Consider the following 27,569-nt stretch of genomic DNA (forward strand, 5'->3'; position numbering starts at 1 on the left):
CTGTATGGGCTGTAAACTGACACATTCAAGTGGTGCCCAAAGCTTTGGGCCAATCCAGTGGGTTCAGTCAAACAGATCTTTAGCAGGGAAATGAAACCAGCCATCTAATTACAGTACTGGTGTGCATCGTGTTTATTACAGTGGCCCCAGTGCCCAGCGTGTAGTAGACACTCAGGAAACATTTGTTTAATGATTGAAATAACATCATATGAGTCACAGCCCCAGGAAATAGATGGCACATTCAAAAAGAGTGGTTGAAGAGATAAATGATGTGACAATTTAGAAAGGAACGGGAAGGACTAGGAGAAAGCAGTGAAAGATGGAAACATGCTGGGACTGGAACAGCGGGAGGACACCATCACCCCATGGCCCAGGGAGCAGTTGCTGGACCCAGCAAGTTGGTTGGCCATAGAGAAGGCCACTGGGCAGGAACTGTGCCCATAGATAACCTGACCGCTCTCCCTGACTTTCTGATCTCCTGGTAGAGCTTCCCCATGGGCCAAACCCAGCGAAACCCAGAGCACAAGGAAAACTAGGTTGAGGCTGGCCCTCGAGGTCTGCCCTCTGGGGCAAAGAGCAGGTAGAGAAGGGCGTAAAGTGAATTGTAAGGGGCAAAGGGAGAATACATAGCACACCTGAGTAGCTGCCCGTGTCAGTGCGCGCGTGTGTGTGTGTGTGCGTGTGTGTGTGTGCTGTGTGTGCGTGCGTGTGCGTGTGTGTGCGTGTGTGTGCGTGTGTGTGTGTGTGTGTGTGTTGCAGGGAGGGAGGGAGGGTGGGTGGACTAAAATATTTTGTTTTGGGACGCTTTTAGTACAGGCATAGAAATAACTACCTATTTTGTTCTAAGAGGAAATTAGTAGGGTTAAGTAATAAAGGCAGTGATTAACTTCAAAAAACAAAGATTCATTAGTCAATGCCAGGTTTAATCAGGATGTTTTAGTGTTTTTGGTTTTAGGTCTTTTTTTTTTTTTTTGGCTGCACTGCACGTCTTGCAGGATCTTAGTTCCCGGACCAGGGATCAAAACTGGCCCACGGCAGTGAGAGTGCTGAGTCCTAACCACTGGACCTCCAGGGAGGTCGCTAATCAGTAGATTTTGGTGGATGGGTGGATTGGATGCAGATGACGTCCAGGATAGGTGGGGGTGGGTGGTGGAGGCATGGGCTTCGGCTAAGTTGGGATTGGCAACCAGAGGAGCATAGCAACCGTAAGACCAGAGTATTGGCCAGACAGTAACATTCAGCCAGCGAGGACCGGTCCAGAGCAGAGTCCCTGACGGGCTTGCAGTGAGGACCCAGCTACGTCACAGGTGTGTCCAAACTGTCAAGGTGCTTTGGTTTTAATGACCAGGAGAGATTTAGCTTTTCTTTAATCCCAGCATCTCATAGGGAGGCACTACCTGCTACTGTTTCTCAGCCTATTCAGAGATCACCTCCTACGACTGCGTAGTTGTCACTGGTACGGTTACATCTGTTTCCTCTTTACTAACCTGTGTCAGAGATAAACAACACTAGACACTAGATAAAGTGGTCAGGGCAGGTTCTCATCAATAATAATTCCTGCCGCAGGAAAAGGGATCAGTGTGGACTGGACTCAGCTTTGATTTGTGCGGAGGTGACTGGAAGTTTGGGAAGGAGATGGAGGGAGTCGTGTGTGGAGGCTTCGTGTAGTCAGGGAGGTGACAGATTGTGAGGGTCGGTCAGTGCAGGGGCCAGCAGGCCAGCTGCGTCTGCAGGCTGGCGTGGTGGGATTTTGGCTCCTACCCCCAGAGTGGTGGCCTCGAGTTTTCTCAGGCAGGCACCTTATGGGGGGTGGGGGTCAGCCTAGTGATGCAGCCTTGAGCTGTCGGAAACTCTGTTGGTGTTTGTTCAGGCCCTCAGAGACCGAGGTTGAGGCCTAGGAGAGGAGAGGGCCCTGGCTAGTGATTGGTTAAGGAGAGGTCTTTGTCACCTCTTGTCATTCTTTATTGGTAGAGCACATAGCTTTCTCTGGATACCTAAATAAGAGAATATAGGAAAAATGAATACGACAAAACTCTGTTGTCGAAGAACAGTTTCACTGGCAAAAGGCATCTCAGTGATGATTAATGAAATGGAGAATTGTGAGATGCCTCCCTTAATCACTCTTATAAATTAACTGCATTTTGCAGCACAGCTGAAGCTTTTGATTATATTGTTTCGAGCCAAGAATGGAAAGAACTATTGAGTGTGAGTTTATTTCCTCTTCAGAAATCCAGGAAGCACATTAGTCAGGTTATTCAAAGGTGCTGATGAAAGTTTCCAAATTTCACACAAATACCTTCAGTGATAGAAAAAAAAAAAGTCATATCCAGGAAATAACAGAGTCAAAGAAATGTAGAGAATGACCTCTTACCCGGCTGCCATAGACAGAAATGTAGAGAATGACCTCTTACCCGGCTGCCATAGACTCTTTATGGAGTTTGTTTTGTGGTCTTTTGTTTTCAGTGTACTTTTTATGGAGAGAAAACGATCGCCACTTTTCCCACCGATGTGGACATATATATAAATATTTTTAGACCTCTCCCAACCAGACTGTAAAAATAATGATATTTTCTACCACGATCTCTCGTCTTTGCACACTGCTGGAAAGATGGGATGCAGGTGTACCACTAGCCTGGAAACCTCTGCACTCTTGAGGCGTGGTGTTTATCTCAACACTCTCAGGTCCCGTCCCCAGGGCAGAGTTGTGGTCCATTAGAACAGGTACTCATCCAAAGGAAACATGATAGATGGTGCATTCGTTTTCTATTGCTACCGTAACCAGTTACCACAAATGTAGTGACTTAAAATAATACAAATTTATGATCTTACATTCTGAAGCTCGGAAGTCTGACATGGGTTTCTGTTGGCTCAAATCGAGGTGTGGGCAGGGTGTTTCTCCCTCGGTGACTCCAGGACAGAAGCTGTCTTCTCGCCTTCTTCAGCGTCTAGAGCCTAGGCTGCCGCATTCCTTGGCTCGTGGCCCCTTCCGTCCTCACAACCAACAACAGCCGAGGCAGAGTCTTTCTAACAACAGCCCATCACTCTGACGCTGACCCTTCTCCTTCCCTCGTCCACAGTTAAGGGCCCTTGTGATTACATTGGGCCCACAGGTATAATCCAGGATAATGCCCCCATTTTAAGGCCAGTGAATTGGGAACATTAATTCCATCTGCTGCCCTAATTCCCCTTTGTGATATAGTATAACACATTTATAGGTCCTGGGAATTAGGAGGTAGACAACCTTGGGAAGCCAGCATTCTGCCTACTGAAGGTGAAAATGTTTATCACAATGAAAAAAGTTTCATCCAGTGCAGTTCCACATTGGCCTGTGTAGGTGCCCGTTGCACACTGTGTTCCGCTCTGTAATCATGATACATGATAGTAAAATGCTTATCAGGGAACACAAAACTGGATTAGGAGTTAGGAAAGATGCCAGATCTGTCAGTTGCCACTTGACAACTCTGTGGCCTCAGGTAAACCTCCTGACCCTTAAACAAAAATTTTTCCCTTCAGTCTTCTCATTTGTAAAATGAAGGTTCTGTGTTAGACTATTGCCATAACCTCTGCCCTCCAAGTCTGAGAAATCCTTCTGGTTTGAGGTGAAGGGCATGAAGAATAAGTTGCTTTGATGCGGTTATTGTGTTCTTGTCGATTTATTATTATCTTAGATGCTTATAAAGTTTATGCGCCTTTAAAGTTAGTTATTCCCTCATTGTGTAATTAATGTAGATGAATCTAACTCGAAGTGTCAGATAGATAGTTTATTCTTTCCTTAAGAAGATGAACAGACTAACCCAGTAGCAACTTTCTTGGTCCCTCTGGAAACCAGTCATTGAGTTGTCCTAGGGTCGATGCATGGTCTTCCCAAAGGATCAGGTATGGGTTTTAACAGATTACGGTAAGACACCTTGGGTGCCTTCCAGAAATAGATTAAAAACAGTTTTTATTTTTCATATTTTAAACCCCTTGCAGACAACACTGAACAGAAATTAGAAACTCCTAAGTGGATTTGAAGTGATAAAAATAGCTGTAAAAGTTGAAGAATAACCATTTCAAGTGTTGTGTCTTCTGCGTGTAGGCAGTTGGTGCAGCCATGAACATCCCCTGTGAAGTTCAGTCACACACCTCTGAACACTGCTCTGGTCTGGACCCAAGGGCGTGTCTCTCGTATGTTGGGGAAACGTTAGCTTTGTCCCGATGTGGGCTTGCTGTCCCATTGACACATGCAGGAGTGTGGCCTCAGGGTGGCCGGAACCTCTTCCAACTCTTTATTTAAGGTTTGCTTGAAGATAATTGTGTGTATTTATAGGCACCGATTGACAGTAAGTTTGGATGTTACCAAGCCAAAACACAAGATGCCATGTTGCTACAAACAAACTTAGGTGTTATTTTAGAATTAGATTCAATTTCCTTTGCCAGTAGAGAACATTGGGGGTTGGATTTTCTGAATCATCGTTCCAAGATGGTCACAGGAGTTGTCCTGTCACTTCCCCTCTTCATCCCGCATTGAATTCACCAGGACAAGAGTATTCAAGCCAGAGGTTTGGCCAAACACCTTGGAACAATAAAGTATATTTAAGAATTGAACATTTTGTGTTTTTTATTGTAGTATTGAGTAGGGGATGGAAAATCAGCCAGTTATAGTACTACTGAGGTCTACATTCAAAAGAGAACGTTTACCACACAAACCTTTGGTTACTTATTTGGTTGAGGGCCTACTCAATGCAAAAGTTTTTTGTGGGAATTTGGTGAGTCATGGTGATGACATAACATGACCTCAGAGGCGTTCACAGCTCTGCGGTAGAGACAGATATGTAGAAAACTCTGCACTAGGCTTATTCCATGTTGGCCGTGGTGCTTGCTGGGGGCATATCTCAGCCCTTTGGAAGGTCATGGTTAGGACGTATGGTTGGAAGGTTTCTGCAGTGTAGGGTCGCTGACAGCCTCACTGCAGACAAAGGAAGCGTGTTACAGGATTGAGGACTTGCTGCTCTGGCTTCCGGGTCACAAAGAGGAAGTGTTGGAATGACCTGTAAAACCAGTGAGAGATGATGACTTTGGAAAAGCATCAGCCAAGTGGGTTATTCAATATACTTTTTTAAAAAATAGAGCTGTAAATACTCCAGAAAAGTTTGTATGAATAGATCATTGAACACAAAATTCCAAGAGAATCATTTGTTTGCTACACTAGGAGTTGAATATGTTTGAGAGTAATATATAAGATTTTTTGACCAAAAAAATTACCACTTCCTCTGGTAATGCTTTTTATACATGGTTCAACAAGAGATGGGTTATTTTAATCAGAAATTATTTTGGTAAAGGTCTCTGTGCACATAAAAATAGCAACCAAGATCATTACTATTTTAATGTTGTAGGCAATTTATTTTATAATCCCATTTTCACTTGTTTTTTCTCTACCTCCCTTCCCCAAATGGAGTGAGTATGTAGAGATAGACACATGCATTATTGTCTTCAGTATTAGTGTCCTAAAATTAGGGATAAGTGCATTCTGCATTGTTTTGTATTCATGAAGTTGTTTTGAAAAAACTTGAGATTAAGTGAAATTCACATGCTTTTGACAATAGTTTTTGGGAGATAAATTTAAGCTTTATCTCTTAGCTTGGTGTATAGTTGAGACAGTCATAGGTATCCTCTTTATTCTATGGGTTTTTTCCCCTTTCTTAGAAATAAATATTATTCAGGAGTTGAATAATATTGTGTTCAAAAGTCCAGTGATTGAAAAACAACCCTCAGCCTTCAGAAGAGACTAAACTTGGCTGAAGCAGGCTGCGCGTGCTAACCCAATGCTGCACGTTAATCTTAGCAGAAGTGTTATAAACATCTAAATGTTTTAGCTTGGGATTTAGACATCGCTTTTCATCAATAACAGAATAGACGTAAAGTCTGTTTTTCTTCTTTCGCTCACATTGACATCAGTGTTAATTTATCTTTTGTTTCTTCTGGGTGATTCTGTATATGCATGTCTTGTGTCTTCAGTTGTGAGCTGTTCCAGGAAGGAAACCATGTGTCTGTTGCTTCTGGAGCCATGCAGGACCTGACCCAGCAGCCTTCAGGCACCAGGCTTTCATTCAGTGTTGAATAAACGGGACCAGGGGCGGCTTAGTTTCTTCCTTCAAGGATTAGTTTCAGATGTACAAAATGGTGATTCAGTATCTTTCTACTTTACTCGGTATACAAAGTTACTACAATATTGTTGACTCTACTCCTTGAGCTGTACCTTGCGTCCCTGTGACTTATTTTATTTTATAACATCCCTCTTACTCCCCTTCACCTATTTGCCCATCCCCCCACCCCCTTCCCCTCTAGCAACCTCCAGTTTGTTTCCTGTTTCTGAGTCTGTTGCTGTTTTGTTATATTTGTTCGTTTGTTTTGAAGTTAACTCCTAAAGCGTTGATTTCATTGCCTTGCCCAAGATCAAACCAGAATACTTATTTAGAAAGCAGCCCTTAGGTGTGAGTGGTATCGAAGCTCTAAGTCAGTGGCTGTACCTGTTAATCAAAATTATCAGCATTTTGTGGTTCATATTAATACTACAGGCGAGTAACTTCATTTAAAGAAACCTAGATAAACTTACGGCTCTGTGTTTCAAAGTCTGAATAAGATACGAATGATTTGGCAGATGGAAGAGGCAGTTAAGAATTTGGTATAACTTCTATTGAGAGATTTTTTTCTGTAAAATGGGAAGTGTGATTTCTTCATAGAATTTCATAAAATACTTCAATATTATTGTAAAGAAACTTTGAAAAGTCAGAAATTAGCTGCAACTATTGGAGAGAGAAAACTCAGCCTCTGTTTTTATTTTTTCTGAATGTCCCATTTTTAGCATCGCCCTTCGAAAACAAATGAGACATTTTACTTAATACAGAGTGAGTGAATATTCAGAGGAGCATTGCATTTTAAAGCTAGAAATCATTCTCAAGGGTATCTAGCCTATTTCCCCAGATGATGTAGTCAGAAGGTGTCTGCTTTAGAACCTGAGGACCTGGCCTCCGGTCCCATTCTGCTACTTCACATCTGTGTGACCTTGGGAAAGTCACTTAACCTCTCTGAGCTTCAGGTTCTTAATCTGTAAAATAAGGATCATTTGTCTTACCCCTTGTTTTGATCAAATGAAATGAGTTCTGTGAAATCCATTTGAGCTGGTCAGCAGAATTCAAACATGAACAAATTGAGGCCTTCTCTGGGAATTGCTCTAGATTGCTCTGGAGGGGGCAGCTAGGGCTAGCACCCGGCCCCTTGGAGTGCAGGGGGCAGTGACATCAGTATGGCAAGGCTCCTGCTCTTTGGAGAAGGTATATGTGTCTTTCAGATGAGGGAAAGCAGCGCCTGGGTCAGGACCTGCTGTAAACAATTCAGCTGGGTTGTGTGTTGTGACAGACGACCTGGCATTTATCACTGTCCCTGGCAACTCAGAAGGAACACCGGCACAGTGCTGTCTGTCTGGTTTCTGGAACACAGGCCGTCCTTTCTGACAGTTCCAAAGTGGAGGCACTTTCAGCCGCTGCCCATCACCAAAGACTCAGACACAAGTGTCCATCCACCTTCCTAGCTGTTCAGATGCTGGAAGTTTCTTTTTCTGGGGCTCCTCTCAGGCTCAGGGCTCCGAGCTGCTTCCCTTTCCTTCAGGCCAGGCTCTGCCAACAGCCCTGGACTCTCAAACTGGCTGCTGCCTCTGTCTCGGGAGCAATGTGTGTCTTAGGAGCAGACAGCTCTCTGGCCCGGGGCTGGCTTGGCGCTGCAGGTCACCCGGGAGGCGCCAGGGCTGTAGAAATGTCCTCTGAACGGTCACTTTCACTTCCAGGACGATACCACAGAGGGGTGTTAGTATTATTTTCACATGGTAACAGGCGCTGCTCACTGGACCTGCTCCATGCTAGGCCTTCTCCTGGACACGTCACTGTCACCCTCACTTCAGTGTCACAAGGTGTATGTTGTCCCCAACTTACTGCTGATTACACTGAGCATCAGTTCAGTGCATGGTCCGTGTCAGGGATGGGATGTTTGGGGATGTTGAAATCTAACCCCAAGTGAAGGCATTTGGAGGTGGGGCCTTCAGGGGGAATTAGTGCCCTTGTAAGAAGAGGCCAGAGTGCTGGTCAGCTCCCTTCCCGCCATGCAAGGACACGGCGAGAAGATGACTGTCTCTGAACAGGAAGGGAGCCTTGACCTAGAACCCAACCACATGGCACCCTGTTCTGGGTGTTGACTGAAAAAAAATGCACAACATGAGAGTCGTGAGTTAAGTTTTATTTGGGGCAAAATGAGGACTATAGCCCGGGAGACAGGCTCTCAGATAGCCCTGAGGAACTGCTCCGAAGAGGCAGGGGGAGGTCAGTATAGGTGTGAGTTTAGTGAAGGCGGGGGGTACGTGCCGTCAAACATGCATTTTGGCAGAAGGTGGCTGCTCGTCACGAGGAGCAGATGTCTCTGTTAATGATTTTAGTGCTTTTCTGGATACGAGGCAATGCAAGAATTGGGCTCATAAAATCTCCTGAGAATATCCAACTATCTGAAGGCCTGTTCTGCCGGGTTTTCCCAGAGCACAGAGGGCCTCCTTCCTGCTCTCCACCCTGAGCTCCTTTCGGGGGGTGCTGAAGGGCAGCGGCTGCAGCGGTTTGTGACTTAGTCCTTGTAGAGGCAGATGGCAAGTGCCAGTGTTTAGTTGGTATGGGACTTCCAGCCTAGAACTGTGAGGAATCCATTTCTGTTGCTTAAGCTGCCCAGTCTGTGCTTTTTTGTTACAGGGGCCCAAACTGACTGAAGACAGTCACTTAGCTAGCAGAGGTGGAGGCAAGTCCAGCTGTGTCTGTATTTCTAAGGCCCAGGGTCATTTGAATGCTTCTTTCCCCAAGTGGAGTTAAGTCTTTTCCATTCAGGAAACAAGCATTGTGTGTTGAACGTCACCACTACTAAGCCCTGATCCTACGGTGATGGCTCATAATGAGGTCCTGTCCCCAAGGTGCTTATTCCAGGAGCGCTCCGTAGGAAGGACGAGACACGTGCCACAGCAACCACAGGGTAGGTGAAGAGACGTGTCCCGTGAGGGCAGGACCCTCCACTTCTCCCAGAGCCTGCCCAGTGGTCCAGGACAGACTCCGACGCCCTCAGCCCTGTGCCCTGCAGGTGCAGCCTGGGCCCATCACCCCCATGGCCCAATCTCAGGGCTGGAAACTGGATCTCGTCTGGTCCTGACCCTTGGCTTCGCCACCTCCCACCTCCCTGGACAGAAGAGGGAAGTGAGAATAGGAAGGTCATCTCCATAAAGTAGTTTCTGTTGTCCAAATCATTCAAAGAAGTGAGCAGTGGAAATAATAGTCAAAGTCCTTTATCGTCAATTCAGTTAACCTGCAATTATGTTAAATAAGGCTAGTTTTAAGTAGTTAGGTTCTGGTGAACCCCATGTACCAAGCTGGCTGGGTTTTGTGATATCTTGTGTGTTATTTTTATGATTCTCTTGAAAATTGCTCATAGGTAACTGCTATTTTACAAGAATATTTACAATATTCGTACATTCTGGTGCTGAATGCCAGTGTTGCCATCACTTAATAACCGTAGTCACAGTTTATTACTCAAATATTTACGGCCCTGAGTAACTTGAAATTCGTTGTTTGATAGATTTCTCAATATTTGGGGGAAAATGGGGGTAACATGGTAAAATGAGCTAGTCCTTTAATAGGAGTATACTCCTTTCTCAACACCGACCTGGGGGCTTCAGGTAGGAAATATGTACATATTTCCCCTCTGCAATCAGGAAAGAAAGTGCTGTTGTTTGTACCCCACGATCATGTTTAGGACAGCCTTTGAGCAGCTGTAATGAATTTTATAATCCATTTGAGTTTTTGTTGTTATTTATTTATTCATCTATTTATTTACTTGTTTACTTACCAGTAGGTGCTAGCTAAAAGCTTACATATGCTGAGCTTTTTTTTTTAAAGATGTTGAGGGTAGGAGTTTATTAATTAATTAATTTATTTTTGCTGTGTTGGGTCTTTGTTTCTGTGCGAGGGCTTTCTCTAGTTGTGGCAAGCGGGGGCCACTCTTCATCGTGATGCGCGGGCCTCTCACTATCGCGGCCTCTCTTGTTGCGGAGCACAGACTCCAGACGCGCAGGCTCAGTAGTTGTGGCTCACGGGCCTAGTTGCTCCGCGGCATGTGGGATCCTCCCAGACCAGGGCTCGAACCCATGTCCCCTGCCTTAGCAGGCAGATTCTCAACCACTGCGCCACCAGGGAAGCTCTGAGCTTCTTTTTTTTTTTTTTTTTTTTTTTTTTGCGGTACACGGGCCTCTCACTGCTGTGGCCTCTCCCGTTGTGGAGCACAGGCTCCGGACGCGCAGGCTCAGCGGCCATGGCTCACGGGCCCAGCCGCTCCACAGCATGTGGGATCTTCCCAGACCGGGGCACAAACCCGTGTCCCCTGCATCGGCAGGTGGACTCTCAACCACTGCACCACCAGGGAAGCCCTGAGCTTCATTTTTAAACTGAGTTTTACTGAAACAGGTAAGACACAGGAGTGGGCATAAAACATCGTGAGTTCTCTGGTGACCATGTGACCGGTCACCCACACTGCTTCTGGTGAGGTGAGGGGAAATCTCAGGCAGCGAGTGGTCTCTGATGAGAGGTGCACTAAGACTGCAGTCAGTGAAGCCAGCCCAGCGGCGGGGTGGGCACTGGTGCCGGAAGATGCCAGCCAGAATCTTGTTCCCACGTGGGCATGTTTCCAAACTATTCTATTCCATGCCAGTGAGTGGAATTTTGCATTTGAAAAATTGTCCTCACAAACCCTTACTTTCATGTAATTGTTAAGTGTTGTAGAGAACGTGAATTTGTGATTTGGGTAACAGTCACAGGTGGACAGTGCCACTGATATGTTTAATAGGTAGAAACCTTTTGTGCCTCTTATTCTAATATTCTGAGCAAGAAAATTGGCTTTCCTCAAGACCTCTTCAATTAACATTGTCAGAAAAGAAAGTTAAGGTTTCCCATCAGCTAGAGAGAAATACCAGTAAGGAAAATAGAAAGGCTCTTACGAGTTTCAAGCAAAGCAGTGTCTTCAGCTTTTGAGGGTGTCCCTAAGCACGTGCAGCAGTGAACCCTCAGTGGTGTAGACTTGAGAAACTGTATGAATGTTAGATGTGAACTGTTTATCCCCTTGCATGGACAAGGCAACTGCAGTTCAAGCAAGACCTCCTCCTGGCTGTGTACTTTATACATTCTGATCAATCTGGAAAGCAAATAATTCATTTAGGATCTTAGAAAATACTGTATGTGGCACTGTGGCAGGAGGTTCCCTAGAGGAACTTCACATTTAATGGGAAGGAGACCAGTCAGTCTAGGCTGAGGCTGAGAGCTAGTTGAGTGTAACAAATAATAAATGCTTCCTCCTCTCGTGGCGGGTACGGTTCAGCTTTAGGGCATTCAGGGTCACGGCAGGAAGCCTAATCCAGCTCACATGGTTCAGGACTGTTTGCAGCTGGTATGAGGAGGGTTAAGGGAGCAATCAGAGACGTGAGCCCCAGGGAATAGCAGCCCCCTGAAACTGATGATACCTGTCCTAAACTAAGCCTGAAGGGGCAAAGAGCGGACCCCCAGGGGATGTAATCCTGAGAGGAAGCTGCCCGGACCAGGCAACCTGGGCAGAGCAGGGAGTCCCTGGCCCTCTCCTCCTTCCCAGATGTCTCCTACCCGGACCTCCTGTGGGCCAACCTGTTTCATTCATTTATTTTTTGAAGTATAGTTGATTTAAAATGTTGTGTTAGTTTCAGGTGTACAGCCAAGGGATTCAGTTTTATATATATAAAGTATACATATTCTTTTTCAGATTCTTTTCCCTTATAGGTTAGTACAAAATATTGAGTAGAGTTCCCCGTGCTATACAGTAGGCCCTTGTTGATTATCTATTTTATATATAGTACTGTGTATATGTCAGTCCCAACCTCCTAATTTATCCCACTCCCCCCTTCCCTTTTGTAACCATAAGGTTTTCTTCTGTGTCTGTGAGTATACTTCTGTTTTGCAAATAAGTTCATCTTTATCAGTTTTTTTTAGATTCCGCGTATAAGTGATATCATGCAGTATTTGTCTTTGTCTGACTTACTTCACTTAGTATGATAATCTCTAGGTCCATCCATGTTGATGCCAACGGCATTATTTCATTCTTTTTTTATCTCTTGACCAATCTGAAGCCATCAGCAAAGATGTGCAGGGGGGCAGCTTGTAGTGTCAGAGGCCAGCCTTCCAGGACACGGAGCAGTGGGGGAGAAGGGGGCAGAGTGAAGTTGGGAAGGGGCAAAGGGAGAAGCCCCAGCACAGGTGCCCTTGAACTCTCCCTTTGGAAGATGAGAGGGTAAAGCATATTGGAGAAGATGAGCTGGGCTTTGCATCCGGTGGGATTGGCGACCCTGAGCAGAACATTAAGCTCTGAACTGTGTCTCAAGACGGCAGCCTGAACATTCCATTCTTAAACCAATTTTAAGGGAATTTGCTAAACTGATTTACCTGGGCACAGGTATGTGGTGAGAAGTTCCTGTGGATACTGGTTCTCATACCTTCGTCATTATAAACATCACCTGTGCAGACTAAAACATGACTGGTCTCTGCTCCAACCCCCAGAGACTTCAGTTCAGGAGGGTTCAGAGGCCGCAGGAATCTGCATTTTAACATCACATCCAGGGGTTCTCAGAAATTCTCTAGCAGCATTTTGAGAAATACGCATTTCAAGTAATCTTTCTTGTGGTGTTAATTTGTTTCTTTCCTAGGGACTAGATAATTACTTCTTTTGTCCAAAAATCTTTGGATGGCTATATTTGGAGATGGTAATTAAGTTCTGGTCTGGGCCATTTTTCTTCAGATAAGTAGACTAATTACCTTGACATTTCCTTGTAGATCCAATTTTCCAACCAGATAGTCACTGTTTGCTTCCCTTTAAGCTCCCCACAGGGTCTCTTCATCTGTTACATAATATCCAAAGTAAAACAAATATTTCTGTTTTTCCTTTCGTGTTCTACACATCATGGTTAAACCCATGCCTTGGGTCTCCTGAATACATCAAAAATTGTGGTTATTTAAAAAAAAAAAAACAGTTTTACCTGTCACAGCAGTAATGATATCCTTAAGTTTAAGTGCAGTATTTAAAGACATTGGATCATAATAAGGTAATGACTTAAACTGGATTGATCAAATTAAAATAAAAAATTAACAGTATGAATTTGGTTTAAAATATATACTTACCTGGCTTGTTCTTGATGTGTGTAACTTACAGGTATCTAAAATTTTGCCACTTCAAGTGCAGACTTTGTTTTAATATTTTCAGGTAGAAATTATTTAAGAATGTGCCATGTAAATAGCTGCTGTTAAAAAAAAACCCAACACCGTAAACTGCATTTTCCCTTTTGTTACTAATGCAGTGGCGTGATTTTGCACCCAGATGCAGTAGGACCTGTAGGTCTTTGGATGTGCCTGCTGTTTGCCCCACCCAGGGATCCAGACTGGCCTCTTCCAGCTGCTTCTTCTGTCTTTAGTGTCACCAGGTGCTTCTCACTCGTCCGGTGTCTGATATTCTCTTCCATTTTTCTCCCTCAGTGCATTTTAAATTCTTTTATTCATATTTCTTCTTTTCTCCACCTTTTGTTCTGAGCTGCTCCCTGCGCTGTGCTGGGTGTTACTGAGATCATTAGCGTTTTCTAATCAGGGCGCTTTATCTTTTGGTCTGCAGAGCAGAGTGAATTCCTCTCTGGGTATTTGCTTCTCTTCAGCCTGTTTTTTTTTTGTTTGTTTGTTTTGGGTTTTTTTTGCGGTACTCGGGCCTCTCACTGTTGTGGCCTCTCCCGCTGCGGAGCACAGGCTCCGGACAGGCAGGCTCAGCGGCCATGGCTCAGGGGCCCAGCCGCTCCGCGGCATGTGGGATCCTCCTGGACCCGGGCACTAACCCGTGTCCCCTGCATCAGCAGGCGGACTCTCAACCACTGCACCACCAGGGAAACCCCTTTCAGCCTGTTTGAACAGTGCTTCTTGGACTCTGAAACTTCTTTGTTGTTGTTGCTTTTGTGCTCGTGGCTGTGCCAGAGGGCAGGGAATTTCATTGAAATCCTGGATTCAATACAAATGAACTTATTTACAAAACAGAAAGACACTCACAGACATAGAGAACAAATTCATGATTACCAAAGGGGGAAGCAGGAAGGGATAAATTAGGAGGTTTGGATTAACATATACACACTACTGTATATAAAATAAACAAGGACCTGCTGTACAGCACAGGGAACTCTACTCAATACACTGTAATGACCTATATGGGAAAAGAATCTGAAAAAGAATGGATATATATGTATGTATGATGAAGTCACTTTGCTGTACACCTGAAACTAACACAACATTTTAAATCAATTATACTTCAATTTAAAAAAAGAAAATCAATCGATTAATTAATCCTGGATTCAGGGGACATCAGCTGTGTGAGCAAGGTGGTGGAGGGGCCTTGAGGGAGCAGCAGAGGCAGAAAGAGGAGGAATCACACCATCCCAAGTGGTCTTATGACTCCCTCCCAAGGGCTGTGCAGGGCGGCCCGTGTCCCACTAACTTCACCGGTGAGGATTCCTCACCACAGCCCCATTGCCATCTCAGTGACCTGGGGACCACTCAGAGTCGTGCTTTCTGCTTCGGTCCACTCTTAGGTTCCTTGGGCAATTACTGGCCAACTATTATCTTTGTTGTGCCCTTGATGAAAGATAAGAGCCACCAATAACGAAGATTAAGTAAATGAGCCAGTAGAACAGAAATGGGTGTGTGCATCCAACAGGCTGATAGATATTGATAGATATTGATGGACGTGTGTCAGTTGCTAAATGTTATTTGCAACTTGTTCTTGCAGTCTTAAAGTCATTTGTCGTCCTCTGGATATGGAAATACAAGATTAGAAAGCTGTTTCACCATCCTGAGATACACGCACCGTTGATTTTGTAATTTGTTGCTACTTTCTACTTATGGTAAATGGTCCATGATACATAAAAGAAATTTATGTCAGTGCTGTTCATGGTGAATAAATATTAGAAAGAAAATACATTTAGACAGTAGACTGGAGCCCTGTAATGGGAGATCCCGCGGTTCAGTTTGTGTGGTTTATTTTCTGTCAATAATTTTAGTAGTTGCTATGTAAATATTTTCCTTTTGGAGGTATTTGATTTCACCTTGGCCTGATATTTGACATATTTTAGGCACAATGGGAGAAGTAACCAATCCTGGTCCTTCTCAGTGTACTTTTTCTGATGTCAATAAATAAAATAAACAATTAATGCCTGCCTTCTTCTAGAAGTTATTACGAGTGGCTTACAGAATCCTTCACTGACTTCCAGTTGCATTTTGGATTCAACACAAAATACATGGCATCGTCTACAAAACCGGCCAGGTTTTATCAGTGCCTTCCCCCTCCAGCTTCATCCTGGACACCGCACGCCAGAGGTACACTGAGTACCAGGCTCATGCCCTCTGCACTGGGCTCCCTCCACGTGGAAAACCTTCCCAGCCACTCACCTGACTAGTTCCTGCACATCCTGCAATGCTCAAATTAAATTTCACCTCCTCAGAGAGCCTTGCCTGCTGCCTTGGTCCCACCCTGACCACCCCCACCCCCCCATCATTAGACTTTCTCTCAGCACCTTGTCTTTCTGGCCATCATACATGTCTCAGTGTGTCATTTCCTTGGCCTGATGTTGTTTCCTCCTGGGTGTGAGTGCTAGGAAGTATCTCCTTATGTCACCGCTCTCGGCCAGTGCTCTGTCCCAAAGCTGCTATACACTGTGCGTGGTTTACCTTTGCACTGTGAAATACTACAATATAAAAACTATATAACATGCAAGCAAATAGCGGAGCAGATGAGTGTGGCCTGACACAGCCCTTTAACTTCTATCCAGGTCAGGAGAGAGTCCTGCCAGCACCTCTAAAACTCCTGCATCTTGCCTCCCCCTCTCCAGCTGGGACTCCTCTTTCCCCCCTAAATTATACAACATCCTGAATTTTATAGAAATTCCTTTCTTGTTTGTCTTTATAGACTCAAGGGTGCGCCCTATATTTGGGGCACAGTGTTGCTCAGTGTTGAACTTTACGTAAATGGAATTATGCGGTGTATATTCTTTAGTGTCTAATCCAACTCACTTACAGTTATACTTGTGGTCTTCCTCTGGCTGTGCATGTAGTAGAAGGTTGGTATTTCCATTGAGGTATAACATTTCATTACATGGAATACACCCTGTGGTTGGCAAAATAATGACCTCGCCCCCACCCCAAAGATGTCCACCTCCCAAACTCACAAACCTGTGGACATGTTAGTTTACATGGCAAAGGGGATTAGGTTGCAGATGGCATCAAGATGGTTTATCACTTGTATCCCTGTAGGTCATAATTTCTCTGACGCTGTATGTCTTTCTATTAGACTGAATTATATGAAAATGCTGGTATAGACCATTCTTTTTTTTTTAATTGGAGTATCGTTGATTTACAATGTTGTGTTAGTTTCAGGTGTACAGGGAAGTGAATCTGTTATACATATATCCACTCTTTTTAAGCTTCTGTTCCCATATTACAGAGCACTGAGTAGAGTTCCCTGTGCTGTACAGTAGGTCCTTATTAGTTATCCATTTCATATGTAGTAGTGTGTGTACGTCAATCCCAGTCTCCCAATTCATCCCTCCCCCCACTTCCCCCTGGAAATCATAAGTTTGTTTTCTACATCTGTAACTTATAGACCATTCTTGATTATAAAAATAGCTGTTACATATGGATCTACTGAACAGAGCCACTCTAGGCCAGCTATAATTTAAAAATTCTGCAGCTTTTCCTTTGAGGAATTGGGACCTAAAAATAGTGAATACCTCAGGAACAGTCCACCCTCTCAAGATGCTCATGAACACTTGGCTGTGCCAGCTGTCTTGGCTGGCATTTGCTTTAATTTGAATGAGCCCCTCCTGTCACAGAGGGGGCTACACTCCAACACTGATGGGTAATGACAAGTGTGGATCCTTGGGGATCTGTGAAGGTAATTGCTAAATTTCACTCAGCGTTTCCCTGGGAAAAGTAACTATACGTACTTATGGAAAAGCTGGTCTTTTCAAAGAAAACTATGTGTCCAATTAGAAAATTCTTTATTTTGATATTATAAACCAGGCATGTAGTTAAAATTTCACCTCATTTTCGAGTGTGGATTTGGCCATAAGATGCTGTGCACAGTGGAGCGTGCGACCTCAGTAAGGAGCACAGGATGCCTCCTGGAAACGGAGCGCTGACTGGATCCTGGCTGCTGGGCTGGACGTCCTTAGTGACACGTGTCAGATTCTTTGTTCTCAGGTGTCAGAAATCAGCTCACACTAGTTTAAGTAAAATGGGAAATAAAATATTTCATAAAGAAACAGGAGTGTGCTGTTAAATCTAAGGGAAAAATTTATTTAGGCCTCGGGAGAAAAATTAGGTCAAGAAATTCAAACCAATAGGGACTCTTCTCTCTCTTTTCTTCTTGTCTCTTTGTGTGTTGGTGTAACTCTTTCTTCATATTCTGTAAGCCTGCTCTCCTTCCTTCCGAAGCCGTATGCCATATGGGAGTAGACACCTCCTGCCACCCCCCTCCGCTTCCATCCTGGTGTTGCGTGACAAAGGCAAGAATAAATTGGAATAGTGTTACCGAGTCCAAGCTCGTACTGCTTGCCACACGACAGGCCAATAAATCTGGAACCCAGTTGTTGGGGAAAGGAATAGCATCTTTATTTGGAAATCCAGCAGACCGAGAAGATGGTGGACTCCTTCCCCAAGGAACCATCTTGCCTGAGTTAGAATTCAGGCTTCTTTTTATACTGAAAGGGGAGGGGATAAAATCAAACACCTACTGGTTCCCATCAGCCTCTGGAGGGGATGTGATAATTTCTTCCTCCCTGCAGTCGTTCACAGGTGGGCCCAGTCAGGATGTTTCCTGTGAGCTAGACAGAGGTATTTTAGCTTAACACTTATTGCCTGGGAAGCAGGGTTCCCAGAGATGGGCCGTTATGTATAATTGAAGCTTATAGGCAACACTCTTTAGTGATTAACTTGTAAGAGAGTACAGGGGCTCTTCCCTACTACAGTATTTTAACCCCACCCCTAAAATCCTGGAGCAGACTTCTGACCCATTTTGGGCCAGTTACTTGAGGCTGAGGCAGTGAGGGGGGCACTCACAGTGTGGAAACATAGCTCTGGCACCCATGAATGGGAGAGGAGGGCAGTTGGGATCATTTGTCAAGAGGCATCTAGTACTTTGACAGACGGTTGCATCAGGGTGGCGAGCCCTTTTGAAAAAATGAGCTAAATTATTTTAGACTCTGTCATTAAATTGCTGGTGGTTCTTGCCTTTGAGTCTTGTTTGTTAGTTACTTAATATTTATTGAGTGCCTGCAGGGATTTGTGACATCGGGAAATGACGTGTTGAGCTTGCTAAAAAGCTGCCCTGGTATAGGAAACTTGTCTCACAATTACCTGTGGGTTTCAGTGAGTCAAGGCAAGGACAGACGGTGTCTAAAGATGCTTTGAAGGCATCGTTACCATACACAGCAATGTGAGATTCAAATGCTCGATTTTAAATGCTGCCACTTACTTTCATAGCCATATTTTTACTGAAAGGGGTTTCTCTTGGGCATGATATATTGTGAAATTTCTTCCGACGGTGATGGGGTCGTAGTGCCCTTGCTCTTGTGATTTATGGGACAACATGATACCTTTAAAACATTCTATCAAAATAGGTCCAAGTTAGCCTGAGCTGTGAAGGTAAGAATGACTTAACATTTTGAATTAATTTCATAAAGAAGCTATCAGACACAGTCAGTTAAACTGAAGAGCCTAAAATAATTTCATTTCTGGTGATGAGTTTGCAAGTAAAAAATAATGAAGAAGAAGTTTTAAGAGATAGATAATTACACTCAATATTTTGCCTGTTTGGTCTTCTTCTTCCTTTTCTAGAGGAACTGGTAGAACAGGAGATTACTCCTCCAACAGTTTTGTTGAGTTGCAGGTAGAGGGTGACAGCTGCCTTAGTAATAGTGGTGGATTCGATTTCAAAGTGCTGTGCCCTCAGGCGGTAATGTTATGTTAAATTCATGTTATGTAAGTCAACCTCGGAAGTTTCCAAATCCATAGGAGAAAAGGAGAGTGGATCCCAGATCAGTCTGTAAGGCTGACAGAGAACAGGTGGTGAGAGCCCAGGATAACCTAAGGAGTGGGGCATCCGTATAACCCGGAGGAAGATGATGGAGAGACAGTGCCCAGGGAAAGGGGTCACCGGAGCATGGGTCTGATAGCGCGGGCCTGCCTGTCAGCTCCTCTCTGTCACTAAGGCGGTGATGATTTGTAATTAACTGCCAGACGTCGAAAGAAGGGCCTGTCAACCAAATTTAATTTCTTTTTCTTTTTCAAGATATTTTTTTGATGTGGACCATTTTTAAAGTCTTTATTGAATTTGTTACAATATTGCTTCTGTTTTATGTTTTTTGGCTTTTTGGCCGTGAGGCATGTGGGATCTTAGCTCCCCATCCAGGGATCGAACCCACACCCCCTGCATTGGAAGGCGAAGTCCTAACCACTGGACTGCCAGGGAAGTCCCCAAATTTAATTTCTAATTAGTGAAATCAACAGAAGCTTTTTGAAGGGTAAGGCTCCACCCTTCACCATGAGCACTATCTCCCTCTCACACAGCATTGGTTGCTTCCATCTTTCAGGATTGGCTGCCCAGCCCACCCCAGCCCTATAGTCAGTTACAGAGTCACCGACATGGAATCGGCGTTAATTAGTATTTTGTGGCCACAGCTTTCATCTATTCCTCATGCTCACAACCAGCAAAAGCACCCAAAGTACTTAGAAGACACAAAACAACAGTCACGGGAGGGAAGAATTTCAAGGAGTGGAGAACTCTCCCTGCGAAGGATATCCAGTCTCTGTTGAGCTGCTGATTCACATATATTCTCTGGGAATATTTTAAACTATCAGTGACCTAAGCTTGGATCTAGTGATATCCCAGAGAAGGTCTCTTTCCATTTTGAGAGCCAGAAACAGTCTTCTAGTCTTAATATTCTTCTGAAAGCTGCTTGATAGAAGAGGAGATTGATTGGCTCAAAGATGGATTATTGTGAGAAAAACAACTGAATTCACTTCCTCCTTCTGTGGTGAGTGGGCCATCTGATTGACCCCTCTGCCTTCAGCCACGGGAAATAAAATGCAGAATCGCCAGCTGTTCCCATCACGGCTGGCAAGGCCTGGACCTCGGCTGTCGCTGCGGGCCCTGCTCTCCTTCCGCCACGCCCAGCGCTCCTGCCCTTGCAGCTTCCCGTGCTCTGACCTCCTAGGACGGGGGGCTTCTTTAGGAGAGGCCTCAGTATTATGCAGAAATCGTCCTCCAGTCTCACTTCTGCTGGCCGCGGCTCCTTTGTCCCTTTAGCCACGTGAGGCTATACCCACAGTGCATTAAACAAAGTGCCTATGATGCATGGAAGCATGCAAGTCGGTTATTGCTGCTTGAGGAATGCACTGCTTTGTGGTGGAGTCTCACAGCTGCAACCTGCGTCACCCTACTTTGGGTACCCAACAAAAGTTAAAATGCTGATTTCTCCTCATTAGAGCTTGGGATGCAAAGAGTGGATGAAAGGAATGTGATCTCTGTATCGTTTACTTTCTTTATCAAGTACAGGAAATTTAATGTGCTTTTGACTTTTCCCCATATTGTATGTCAGATGTTGCTGGGACATTGGTAGTGAGCGCAGTAAATAGTAAAGCAATGTTTATTCAGGTATCTATAATTTTCATAAATTATAATGGGCTTTCAGACACGTTTGCATTTATCCTGTGACAACAACGCTCTAGATTCCTCTAGTTTCCCACCCCTTCCTTTCTTTTCTCCACCTTTGTAGTCTCAGTTTCTACTTTTGAAATAATCACCCCTGAGTTTTCATTTGGATCTCTGCTCCTCATCAGAAGGCATGAAGTCTGATAAAGGCAGCAGGGAATTCTGTGAGACAGATGGAGCTCAGGATGAGATAAAATGCATCGATTTTAGGGAGGCAGCATGCCGTGGACTTATTCTTGAATCAGTTCACAGGACGTGGTGGAGTCTGTAAGCATTGTTTTAATCTGTATTTCTTCCATTTCAGTTGTAAAATTGGCACAAAAATATCAAGCTCTTGGGCTTCCTTGGTGGCGCAGTGGTTGAGAGTCCGCCTACCGATGCAGGGAACATGGGTTCGTGCCCCAGTCCGGGAAGATCCCACGTGCCGCGGAGCGGCTGGGCCCGTGAGCCATGGCCGCTGAGCCTGCGCGTCCGGAGCCTGGCAATGGGAGAGGCCACAACAGTGAGAGGCCCGCGTACCGCAAAAAAAAAAAAAAAAATCAAGCTCTAATCATGACTTGCTAAGATAATAGCATTCTGGAAAGATGAATTTTATATTTAAAACAACCAAACGACCTAGGAAAGCGTTTAGTTTGGTTTTACTTCCTCGTTTGTTTTCTTTTTGCCTGAGTTAAAAATAAGTATGAGCAACAGTTATGTCACTAGGGACAAGGGGATTGCCAGACTTAGATGTCAGTTTGCATTATGTCTTTTAGGACCGATTGCTATTTATGGCATAGTTAATGCAGTTGGGGTTGTATTAACGCTTTACTTTCTGCATCAACCAGCAGTTGCGTCTCTGACAGGTGTGCCGGCAAACAACAATGTTCCTTCTCATAAAGGCATCTGTGGATCCATTCATCCATTCAGCCCACAGTCCCTGGGCGCTGTGGTGTCCTAGACTTCTCACCAGGCATTGGGAACATGAACATCCAGCCCACTTCCTTAAGTAGCTTCCAGTCTGCCGATGACACAGGCATTCAATACATCATTTCATAGCACAGTAACGTTACAGAAAAGCATTTACAAAGTGTTGCAGTTGCTTCCAATTGAAAAGAATAATAAACTCTGCCCGTGAAACCAGGCACAGCTTCCTAAAATGTCAGAGAGAGATGATATTTTAGCTGACAACTAAAGAATGCGAAGGGGTTTGCCAGAGAGGAGTGTCAGGAGACAGAAGTCAATGGTATGTGCGAAGCTGGGGGTGGGGGGTTGGGACACAGGAGGAAATGGTTCCTGGAGCAGAGAGTGGGGAGGGCTTAGGCTTGGCTCAGAGGTAGAGGGAGGGAGGGGAGACTTTCTTTGGAGTGATGTGCAAAGGGCTTTTTACTTGAGCACAGAAGACAGTAGCCTCAGAGAGGGCTCTAAATGCAAAAGGGGTGCATAAATGTGTCCTGACACCTAGGTGTGTATTATCTGCTCCCAAAAGCATGGTTGACTGACGTTTTCTATTACGTGCCCAGGATCAACCACTTTTCACCACCTGTACCACTACCACCTGGGACACACCTCCATCACCCTGGCCTCCTAGTGGGTCCCTGCTGGGCCCACCCTTGCTTCCATATTCTTTGCTCTCCATGAAGCAGCTCCCCTGGGGATCTTTTTGTGGGAGTCTGGTTCATGCACTGCTGTCTCATATGCCTTGCACTCGGAGGAAAAGCCAACCCGCACTGTGGCATCCAGACCCTACTCTCCTGAACTGTGACATCCAGACTCCCACCCTCCTTGCTCAGTGTGGTCATCTCACTCACATCACTATGGCCACCCTGGCGCCTGTCTCTTTGCTGTCCTCCACACCAAAGCACACACTATCTTACAGACTGTATTCCTGCCTCTACCTCTACCTGGATTGTTTGCCCTCAGATGTCAGCCTGTGTCTTACTCTGTCTGGGGCTGCTATAACACAACACCATAGACCAGGCAGCTTAAACACAGAGATTTATCTTTCACAGTTCTGGAGACTGGAAGTCCAAGATCAGGATGCCAGCTGTGGTATCTGGTGAGGGCTCTCTCCTTGGGTTGAAGATGGTCACCTTCTCTCTGTGTCCTCACACGGCCTTTTCTCCACGTATACAGGTGGAGAGAAGGGAGGCAAGCTTTCTGGTGTCTCTTCTTATAAGGGCACTAACCCTATCACGAGGACCCCACCCTCATGACCTCACCTAACCGCGATTACCTCCCAAAGGTTCCATCTTCATATACCATCACATTGAGGTTTAAGGCATCAGCGTATGGATTTAAGGGGGAACACAGTTCAGTCAACAGCAGTCTGATGTGCTTCTTCCCAGCTGTACTTCTGTCAGTTTCTGTTCAAATGTCTCTTTATTAGGAAGTCTGTCTGACCTTTTTATATACAAAGAGGTGACAAGACCCCCTTGGTCCTGTTTTTTTCTTCTTCTCTTAGTGTGTTTATCTGTTTATTGTTTGTCCCCCATCCCTGCACTAGAATACAAGAAAGGAATATGGAACAAATGAAAGCTTTTGGACTTGTCGGGTTGATAACAGTGCCATAACAGGGTCTCAGAACAGGGCTTGCCAGAGTAAGCCTGGATAAAATATCAATGGATGGATGGTTGGATGGATGGATGGATAGATGGATGGGAGATTTGTTCACCTTCTCAGGCCAGTGTTTAATTGTAAGCATGCTTTTCCATTTTATTGCATCTGTAAGATATGCATGATTACCAAACAGAACAGAGAATATATTACAGCCTCAATCTCATCATTCTAGGCAAAAATATGTAATTCTGTTGAGAGATACACTACTGAAGCTCAACATTTCAGGGGATAATTTATTAACTTCTCTTGCCCTTCATGGGAAGCAAGAACAGTTCTACTCAAATTTTCCATAATTCAACTCCTGCAAGTTAAGATGAGGAAGTCTGAATCTGGGATGCCAAATTAGATGTTCAAGTTAGATTTTCACTGTTAACCTGCATTCTAACTCAAAAACCAGATATATGTTCTGGTTTTACCTGTGTAAAAATTAAATATGCATATCGACCAGGACTGGAGAGGAAGATGGAAAAATGAAAACTTTGGTTTTCTTGGAACCATTAGCAAGATGGTTCGTGTTTTTTTTTTTTTTTTTCTCCTCTTCGTTTTCTATTATTATTGTAGTAATATTGTTTGTGTAGTTAAAAAAATAAATTACCTGCACTCTGAAAATGAAATTTGGCTAAAGAGTGTCTGCATTTCTGTGGGTAAAATTACCCTGCCTTTTTTTTTTTTTTTTTTTTTTGTGTGGTACGCGGGCCTCTCACTGCTGTGGCCTCTCCCTTTGCGGAGCACAGGCTCCAGACGCGCAGGCTCAGCGGCCATGGCTCATGGGCCTAGCTGCTCCGCGGCATGTTGGATCCTCCCGGACCGGGGCACGAACCTGTGTCCCCTGCATCGGCAGGCGGACTCTCAACCACTGCGCCACCAGGGAAGCCCTACTCTGCTTTTTAAAAGTAAGAATGTTACCTGAAAGAAGTGTGGTTCATCTCTACTTAAAAAATGGCCTCAGTGATCCAGAATCACTTCACTTAAGTGGGCTCTGCTATCAACGCCTGTTTGGTTATCCTATTGTGCATTCATCCATCCAGTAACATACCCTGAATTGTTTTTCTGTTCTTAGCACAGTGAGCATGCAGGGAGCAGAGTCTTTGTCCTCTTTCTGAACTGTCCTTTCATTCATTTTCCCACTTACTGGAGCCACCTCATGGTTCTTCATCTTTCTTTTCCCTGCCCTGTGTGTCCATAGAATGTACACTGTGTTAGACATTTTTAAGATCTCTTATATCCACCTTCCTCCCTGGGCTCGCCCTCCTGGATCCCTGGGAGCTGTTCATCCACCCTGCTTACGTCCTGGTGAAGCAGCCCATTCTGTCATGAAGCAATACTAGTAGTTAGAAATTCTGAAGGTTTTTTGATACATAATTCTGTCTCTGTGAAATTTCCTTTTGGTTCTAACTCTGGCATCTGGACTATGCAGAAGAAGTCCTCTGTCTGGCATGTGATAATTCAAATAGACAGAGACTAAGTATTTGGTTTTTGAGTCTGAACCCTTCCTTCAGCCTTACTTCATATGACATATTTTGCAATGTCTCTGTCTTCGGGTCCTCTTTGTAGAAACACTCTGTCCATCGTCATCTCTGACAATATCCAGCCTAGACCTGGACACCATATTGTGAGCGTACTTGGGCCAGGGAGGGACCTACTGGGAACATCACTGTAACATCATTCAAGTACACTTTTGCAAGGAAATTAGTTACGCTACTGGCTGCTCAAGAAGTTGATGCAAAGCAGAAGTCTTAGGGTTTTTTTTTTTCATATAAACTTCTATCAGTGCATCTAATAGATATATTTAAAACAAATTTTAGAATCCTAGATTATTATTATTAGAAACAAGATTTGAAAGATATCCATTGTTTGAGCTGATGAAGACAATACCACTAATTTCATCATTCTTCATCTTGATAAGATTCAGTCTTGAGTATGAAACCGTTATGGTTTTGATTGTTACCCTGGGATTTAATCTGAACAGTGTTTGAGAAATGTCCACTTCGGTTCTGTGGGAGATCACGTACCCTATCATGGTCTTAGGAATAGTACTACTGCAAGATTTATGCTATTCACAGCTTTGGTGAGAATGGCTTATTTCCTCTGTAAATGAAATGAAAAGCTGCTGAATCAGTGAGATCTGATCACTTCTTGTCACTGGCCAGCGACTTCCTCCCATAGAAAACCCTATCCAATAGGAAATGAGGTTAACTCAGTATAACCTTTCGTCGTAATTTCATACTCATGTTTAGTCTTATTTTTAAGTGCTGAAAAGCCACTTTTTAGTAGGCAAATTCAGTTCTCAATGGCAAACAAGCATACTGGCAGAAATTTCTAAAAGCTGTAGAACACTTTCCTGATAAGGTTTTAATGGTCCTCAGAATTTTTCTTAATTGGATAACCTAGATGGCCAATATTAATAGTTTGGAGTCAAATTTTTCTTGATGCTATAACCTAGATAGCCAATATTAAATATTTCGATGTCAAATATTATTTACTATCCCATGGTTCAATATTATCTATATTTTGATTTACAGAAATCTGATACATTCTAATGAACTTTCAGCCTTGGATAAGGGTGTATTTATATATCACGTTGCCTACTTTTTGAAGCCATCTCCATCCTATTGCATTTTGACTCGCAGTTAATGCGAGTCGCAATAGTGGGCGCTATAAGAGAGAATATTTTGTGATCTATGTATAGGCAGAAGGGGCAGTAGTTCATTTGCAGTGTGACCGTATGACTTAATTTGCCCTGGAGAGTCCCAGTTGCTCTTGTATAATTAATAATAATAATTTTTGGTATGTAACTATTATATTTATTGATTATTAATACTACCCCCTTTGTCTCGCAAATGATCCTAGTTTGGACTGTAAATTATATAATCATCCTAATTTGAAAGGAACTGAAAGTTTGGTCTCAGCAGCCAATATGCCTGATTAATTTCCTAGATCTTTTCAACCTTTAGCATTCTTTAGCAATGTCTCCAGGTCCCCCTCATACCCCCAACACCTGCTATAATGCGGCCCCTGGAGGGGACTAAACCTAGAAAAGGGGTAGGGGGTTACCCAGTGCACTAGCAAGACCTAGGAAGTCTTACAGCTTTGTTTGAGGAACTATAGAAGGAAGAAAAGGCCCAGGATGGTGAGAAGTAGGCAAACGTTGATTAAAATTGGCACATAGTATGTGCTAAATAAATGTTTGAATTTGGTAGCCTGAAATAGGACTTAACAATGTGGATGTCAATGAAGAGAAAGATGAGAGAGGTCTTAGGGCTGGAAAATTCATCGTACTTGGGTTTGATTTGATGGGGCTTAATAGGTTGGCTGTAATAAGAAACACCACAATCACCCTATGCTGTGGAATCTAGTTTATTGGGTGGAGAAGCATTAAGTTACACAAAAGCTGTAAACATAATATCCAGTTCTTCCTGAGATAAGGCTTTGCCATGGGATAGAGAAGAGAACCTGGGGCCTTTGGACACTGAGGCAGAGGGCAGAGAAAGGAGTTGATCATAGCTTCAAGGATGAGAATACGCCTGAGCTCTTGATTTGAATGAAGTGTATCCACTGGCTTATTTTAGTTCCTTATTTTACTCACAGAGTTTCTCTTTCCTGCTGTTGCTTTAGGAGCTGGTGGGGAGTAATCCTCCACAAAGAAACTGGAAAGGCATAGCGATCGCACTGCTTGTCATCCTGGTCATCTGCTCCCTGATTGTCACCTCAGTGGTGCTGCTGACACCAGGTACTCACATTTATTCTTGGAAAAGCAAGCTGCTATAAGGGAGAAAAGGCCTAAGTTTACTTTGAGATTTTTTCTAAGTAAATACCCATTATATAATTTATTTTTTCCAGGTTCTAATTCTCATTGTGCCATACCTTAAAATGATGTAATACACTTTCAATGAAAAAGATTTATTTTACATGCTTTGAATTTGTTTAGATAATTGTTGACTGGGTGGAAATTCTTGGCATATATTAAAATTCACAAGTATTAATTTATGCTTGATGAGCTTAAAGATGGTGTCATTATAAATATAATAATTTCATATATCTAATGGCATTCCTGGGTGTGTTATCGAGGATGAATTAAGAAAATTATAAAAACAACATATATT

General features: G+C 43.9%; 1 protein-coding gene across 5 annotated transcripts in view; it reads left to right on the forward strand.

The window, feature by feature from the left end:
* Positions 1-27,569, forward strand: part of DPP6 (dipeptidyl peptidase like 6) — a 1,023,012-nt gene that overhangs the window by 590,245 nt on the left and 405,198 nt on the right. For all 5 annotated transcript variants that reach the window (XM_067747535.1, XM_067747534.1, XM_067747537.1 and 2 more), the window contains exon 2: positions 27,082-27,196. In XM_067747535.1, the coding sequence (XP_067603636.1) occupies positions 27,082-27,196 (115 nt within the window). The remainder of the gene's footprint in view (positions 1-27,081; positions 27,197-27,569) is intronic.

The sequence above is a fragment of the Pseudorca crassidens genome, chromosome 8, assembly GCF_039906515.1.
Source record: "Pseudorca crassidens isolate mPseCra1 chromosome 8, mPseCra1.hap1, whole genome shotgun sequence".
Lineage (NCBI taxonomy): Eukaryota > Metazoa > Chordata > Mammalia > Artiodactyla > Delphinidae > Pseudorca > Pseudorca crassidens.